Here is a 6,234-nt window from a genome sequence, read left to right on the forward strand (position 1 = left end):
AGATAAAGCCCAGCAGGAACTCATTAGCATATTAGGCCACACTCCGACAGCACAGCTTATTAGCACATTAGGGCGCACCCTCATGTTACCAGAAGTGTGGTCATCCAGCCACACCCACCTTTTGCTCCTTATTCTGTTTACCTTGTCTGTTGTCAAAACCCAGGGCCTTTTTTTGTAGCAGGAACTCCTTTGCATGTTAGGCGACACACCCCTAATGTAGCCAATCCTAATGAGTTTCTGCTGTTGGGTGTGGCCTGTTATGCTAATGAGTTCCTGCTGGGCGTGGCCAACTTGGAAGCCAGCCGGAACTCCGTTCCTGTGCGTTCCTGCCCAAAAATAGCCCTGCTGTTAAAAATCTCCATAGCCAAACAGGTGCTTTGCTAGGAAAATGCCCCTATGGCCACAGTGCCACACCCACTTTCTACAAACACTTGGCGGGCCTCAGAAAAGGTATCGGCAGTTTCCGTGAAGCCCATGGGCACACATTGGGGACCCTTGTCCTAGGGGGGACTAAGGCGAAGGGCGGTGGCCTCTATTTGACATCCAGAAGGTCCCAGGTTCAATCCCTGGCATCTCCAGTTAAAAGGACCAAACAGGAGGTGATGTAAAAGACCTCTGCCGGCTGAGACCTTGGAGAGCCATGGAGATCCTGCTTATTTGCGCTGTAAATGAACACAGCTTCACTGCTGGGATGACGTCCATGGAAAGGCCTAAAAGTATACATGTTTTTGTGTGACTGACCGGCAGGCGATACACAGGCTCTCACTGAGTCCAAGACACATCTCCGATTGCGTTGTTCTGCTGACATGGGGTTGCCAAGTTTTTTTTAAAAAACCAATTTTATTGGGATATAATGAAAAAGTCAAACACATATCAAAATTACATTTGTTATATATCCTTTCCACCTTTCCCCCTCCCTTCTTAGGCTTCCCACAGTGCTCCAACCTCCAGCCCATGTCTTAAATTCTATTATTTACTCCTTCCACCTTCATTTCACATCTATAGGTAACTTCTTTTTCAACTTTCGTTCTTATACGTTATATATTTATCTCTATTCTATTAACCTTTATGTTTCAATAGTTATCAAAGCAAAGCAAACTGTCCTTCACATCCCAGTATTTCTCTAAATAGTCTTTCAGATCTTTCCAATCTGCAAAAAAGTCTTCTGCTTCCAAGTTTTTAAGTTTCCTTGTCATTTTGTCCATTTCAACCATAAAAAGTAATTTTTTTATCCATTCACCCACTTCTGGGACTACATAGGGTTGCCAAGTTGATCTTCGCCGGGAGTGGGGGGCTCTCGGCTGGCGTCTGGTGCGCACGCGCACGTCACCCGGAAGTGACGGGAGGACGCCAGGCACGCTGGGGGCAGGGGCATGGCCATACAAGGGAAAACCATAGAGTTTTCCCTTGGATGGCTGTGGCCCTGCCCCGAGCGTGCCCGGCGTGGTCGCGTCACGTCGGGGTAGAGTTCCCCCCGGGGCCCGATCTGGCGGCGCTGGAGAACGGGCCTCTGGGGCGGGGTTTTCCCTGCCCCCCGGGGGGACTTGGGATCCCTATGCTGACACCAGGCATCCTTTTTTAACTGGCCTGGCATAGAGATTAAGTTGTCCCCACCACATTATCCCCCATCTGAAGAAGTGCCCTCATCTTTGTTGCTGAATGTCAGGAGCTGCTACAAATCTGTTGGGAGTGACGACGGGAGCAGTGGCGTTTGCTGGTAGGCCCAGCCTGGCCTGATCTCATCAGGTCTTGGAAACTAAGCAGGGTCGACCCTGGTTAGGACTTGGGTGCAAGACCACCAAAGAAGTCCAGGGTTGCTGCACCGAGGCAGGTGACGGCACTCCACCTCTTTATGCCTTTTCCCCTGACCTGAATGGCCCAGGCTAGCCCAGTTCTCATCAGATCTTGTCAGTGAAGCAGGGCTGGCCATGGTTAGTCCTTGGGTGGGAGATCACCAAGGAAGTCCAGGGTTGCTACGCAGAGGCAGGCAATGGCAAACAGCCAGTTTGGTGTAGTGGTTAAGTGCGCGGACTCTAATCTGGGAGAACCGGGTTTGATTCCCCCACTTGCACCTGGCTGGATGACCTTGGGCAAGCCATAGTTCTGATAAGAGCTGTCCTTGAAAAAGAGCAGTTTCTGTCAAGAGCTCTCTCAGTCCCACCTGCCTCACAGGGTGTCTGTTGTGGGGAGGGGGAGGGGTTTGTGAGCCGCTCTGAGACTCCTTTGGGTAGTGAAGGGCGTGGTATTAATCCAATCTCTTATTATTATTATTTTACCTCACAGGGCGTCTGTTGTGAGGAGGGGGAGGGAAAGGAGTTTGTAAGCCGCTCTGAGACTCCTTTGGGTAGTGAAGGGCGGGGTATCAATCCAATCTCTTCTTCTTCTTCTTTTACCTCACAGGGTGTCTGTGGTGGGGAGGGGAAGGGAAAGAAGCTTGTAAGCCGTTCTGAGACTCCTTTGGGTAGTGAAGGGCGGGGTATCAATCCATTCTCTTCTTCTTCTTCTACCTCTGAGGGAGCATTCAGACGGGCTGTTTGATCAGCTTTCGTCACGCTTCAGAAACAGATTTTATACGCACGATCACACAGTCAACATCTGCCTCCCGTTCCCAGCCGTTGGTTTCCGGCTCAAAACTGTTTTAACCCGGAGTATTTTGTTACTAGGTCCGAAAGTGGTGTTTTTTCATCTCTCCTGTTTAAAGCTGTATTCCCCCTGTGTGATCGCTCCTCCGGTGTCGAGCCACTTCCGATTTAAACCCCCTCCCCGCTCGAAAGCTGCCTGAGGCTTCCGCTTTTCGCCCGCCAATTTTTTAATGCGTTGGCGGTGTGCGCATAGGCGGAGCTCCGCTACCGTGTTTAGAAAACCGACATTTAAACGGTCACTTGTTTTAGAGTTTAGATGAGTTCGGGATCTCACGGAGGCCATTTTCGGGTCAAACGTTTAAAGGGAAGTCTTTTGTTGGAGGGGTTGGATTGATTCGCCCCGGTGTTTCTGCACATGCACCATGGTAGTTTCGCCCCCCCATTCTACGGAGGGGCGCCTACGCACATGCGCAAACTGAGAAAAAAATAAAAAACCCGCTGACACACGCTCCCGTGTGTCAGTAGTGTAGACGCCGGGGAGCGATGTGACTGCGTGGTAAGGCGGGATAAGGGAGGTAAGTGTGATCGCGATTGTCCAGATCAAATATAATCCGGTTAGAACCGGAGCAGTTTAACCCACTCTCAGCACGCCCTCTGACCGCACCTGAGTGTTTTTTGCTATGACCCGGGCTAGCCCGATCTCATCAGGTCTTGGAAGCTAAGCATGGTCGGCCCTGTTTAGTACTTGGGTGGGAGACCACCAAGGAAGTCTAGGGTTGCTACGCAGAGGCAGGCCATGGCAAACCACCTCTGCTCGTCTCTTGCCTTGAAAACCCCAGTAAGGGTTGCGCTAAGTTGGTTACAACTTGATGGCTCACTTCACCTTCACCTTACTGTCCACGCCCCAGTCTCCCCTGGGTGTTTGTGTGCCAAAGTGATTCACAACATTCTAAAAACTTGGACTGGGAGGAAAACAAGAGACGACGTCAGAGTCAAGTATTTATTGATAACGATGGAGCATCGGTTCCGTATTTGGCTTTCGACGGCAGATCCTCTTACAGCCGGTTAGTCATTTCAATGCTTTTAAAACGTCGTCTATCAAGACGTCACCCCACCACCACCCCGATTTGCATTCATACCTGTCATGAAGCATTTTATTGGCTAAAGTGCGAGTGATGGAATAGAAAACACCGGGCAGGACCAGCGGACCTCAGATCCAAGGCATGCCCTGTGGACCCGTCCGCCGGTGGGGCGTCACCCCGGCAAGCGTGGGAATGGCAGCCGATCGTTCCGCAACCCTTGACCGATTTTACGCCAAAGCGGTTACAGAGACACCGGAGAAGGGGGGGAAAAGACTTAATAACTCAACAATATCCCCATCAGTTCTGAGGGTACGAGAAGTCAAAGAACGTATGGCTATCACACCTAAGCCTTGGTTGGTGTGCTGTTCTCTTGGGAAAAGCCGACAAAAAAAGATCGGAGACGTTTTGGTCCTGAGAAACCAGGATAATCTAGACCGCTCCCCCCCCCCCGGTCTCCTCTTGGTGTTATGGCTTGTTCCTCCAGGGCTTCATTTCGTGCCCCCTCTCTTCCCATGAACTTCAGATGTTGTATCTGCAGAGTTGTAGGGATTGGTCTAATGTTGTCTTTCTGCGCAACTATTTACCTTCTGCAGTATTCGGTGGAGTCACACGTCCAGTGGCTGCCGAAGTGGCCGACCTCCAGGTTGGGTCTGTAGCGGCGTTCCCGCCAAGCTGAGTTCGTGTGAGCTAGCTCACACTTTTTTGGCCTCCGGCTCACACATTTGTTGCCTCAGCTCAGGAAGGAGGGCTCCAGAGCACACTCATTGATGCAGCGGCCAAATCGCTCGCTCACAACCTTAACGCCGGTGGCTCACAAAGTAGAATTTTTGCTCACAAGACGCCACAGCTTAGAGGGAGCTTTGGCCTGGAGATCTGTTGGGATGCCAGGAGGTCTCCAGACCATACCTGGAGGTTGACAACCTCACACTGCAGACATAATACACATAGACAGGCACCGGCTCGACAAGTCAATGATCCAGTAGTCCAAGCCAGATCAGTGTGTCGGTAAGGAGGAAATCATGCGGCAGACTTCTGGGTTCTGGCAGGCAAGGTGTGTTCCCACCCATCCCATTCCCAACCTGGAGTCCAACAATCTGTCCTAGAAAACGCAGGGGGCGCTTCGATACAGCTTCTGGCGTCAGCGCTAACAACACAGGCAAGGGATATGCCAGTTAAGAATGAGCCCTTCAGATAAATTGGCAATATACTTTTTTCCCCTGGGTTGGGGTTCATGCTCCAAACCCGCACGTGTGCGCATGAGAGATGTACCTCTCTGTGTAAACATACAGCCTCGCGGCATGATTCTGAGGCTGACACACTCCCCCCCCCCCTCCAAAACAGCAGGATCGGTTTCTGGCTCCACACTGCTGCCCGCCACCAGCGACCCACAAACCCATGCCTTGTATGCGGTCAACAAAATAAGCATTTTGGCTTCTGGAAAAGGCACCTTTTTAGAAAAAACGAAGAACAGAATTAAAAACAACAACAACATCAACCGCCCATCCTCGGAAACAAAAGAACCACCACCCCCCTTTTAAAACTGAACACATGCACGGTCCGTATACATCTGCAGGCATATATATATATACGTATATACTGCATCTTGCAAGATCCTATACATTTATATATGGCACAAGAGGGAAAGTCCTTGAGTAATTCAGACGTTGGTGAGGGTGCCGCTGGTCAGAAGGTGGACCTTCAGACTTCCGGGGAGTTCTGTGGGTCGCTTGTTCCCTTTGTCTTGGAGGCCGAGGATGTGGACTGACTGGAGGTCGTTCGGGTCGCCCGGAAGAGACACCTGGCCCAAAAACTCATCGCTGATAAGGTTGTGGTTCCAGACCTGGAGGGAGAGAAACAGGAGAGGAAGGATGGATGATTAGGTGATAAACACCATCTCTGATTCAAAATTCAGGGGGTAGCTGCGTCTGAACTGGTGGAGACTGACCAAGAGCGAGATCTTGAAGTTGTAGTAGATAACTCACTGAAAATGTCTAGACAGTGTGCAACTGCAATAAAAAAGGCCAGCGCTATGCTGGGGATTATTAGGAAGGGAACTGAAAACAAATCAGCCAGTATCATCATGCCCCTGTATAAATCGATGGTACGTCCTCATTTGGAGTACTGTGTACCACACCTCAAAAAGGATATTATAGCATTGGAATAAGTGCAGAAAGGAGCTGCGGTGGCTCAAGTGGTTAAGACGCTGAACTGTAGGCTGTAGAAGGTCAGTAGTTCAACAGTTCGAGACCCGGGTGCCACATGACGGAGTGAGCTCCCGTCTCTAGTTCCAGCTCCTGCCAACCTAGCAGTTCGAAAGCAAGAAATTGCAAGTAGATAAATAGGTACCACTTCGGTGGGAAGGGAACAGCGTTCCGTGTGCCTTGGTGTTTAGTAATGCCGGCCACATGACCACGGAAACATCTTCGGACAGCACTGGCTCTTCGGCTTGGAAACGGAGATGAGCACCGCAACCCTAGAGTCGGATTCGACTGGCTTTCGAGCAAGGGAACCTTTACCTTTACCTTTTTAAGTGCAGAAAAGGGCAACTAGAATGATAAAAGGGTTGGAAC

General features: G+C 50.5%; 1 protein-coding gene across 1 annotated transcript in view; it reads right to left on the bottom strand.

Moving 5' to 3' along the window:
- Window positions 1–4,524: 4,524 nt before the first annotated feature.
- The window catches only part of CAPN5 (calpain 5), a 155,872-nt gene continuing 154,162 nt past the window's right edge, over window positions 4,525–6,234 (bottom strand). The window contains exon 13 of the mRNA XM_015410535.1: window positions 4,525–5,504. Within this exon, the coding sequence (XP_015266021.1) occupies window positions 5,322–5,504 (183 nt within the window). The 3' untranslated portion in view covers window positions 4,525–5,321. The remainder of the gene's footprint in view (window positions 5,505–6,234) is intronic.

This window comes from Gekko japonicus, unplaced genomic scaffold (genome assembly GCF_001447785.1).
Source record: "Gekko japonicus isolate JY-2015 unplaced genomic scaffold, Gekko_japonicus_V1.1 scaffold2891, whole genome shotgun sequence".
Lineage (NCBI taxonomy): Eukaryota > Metazoa > Chordata > Lepidosauria > Squamata > Gekkonidae > Gekko > Gekko japonicus.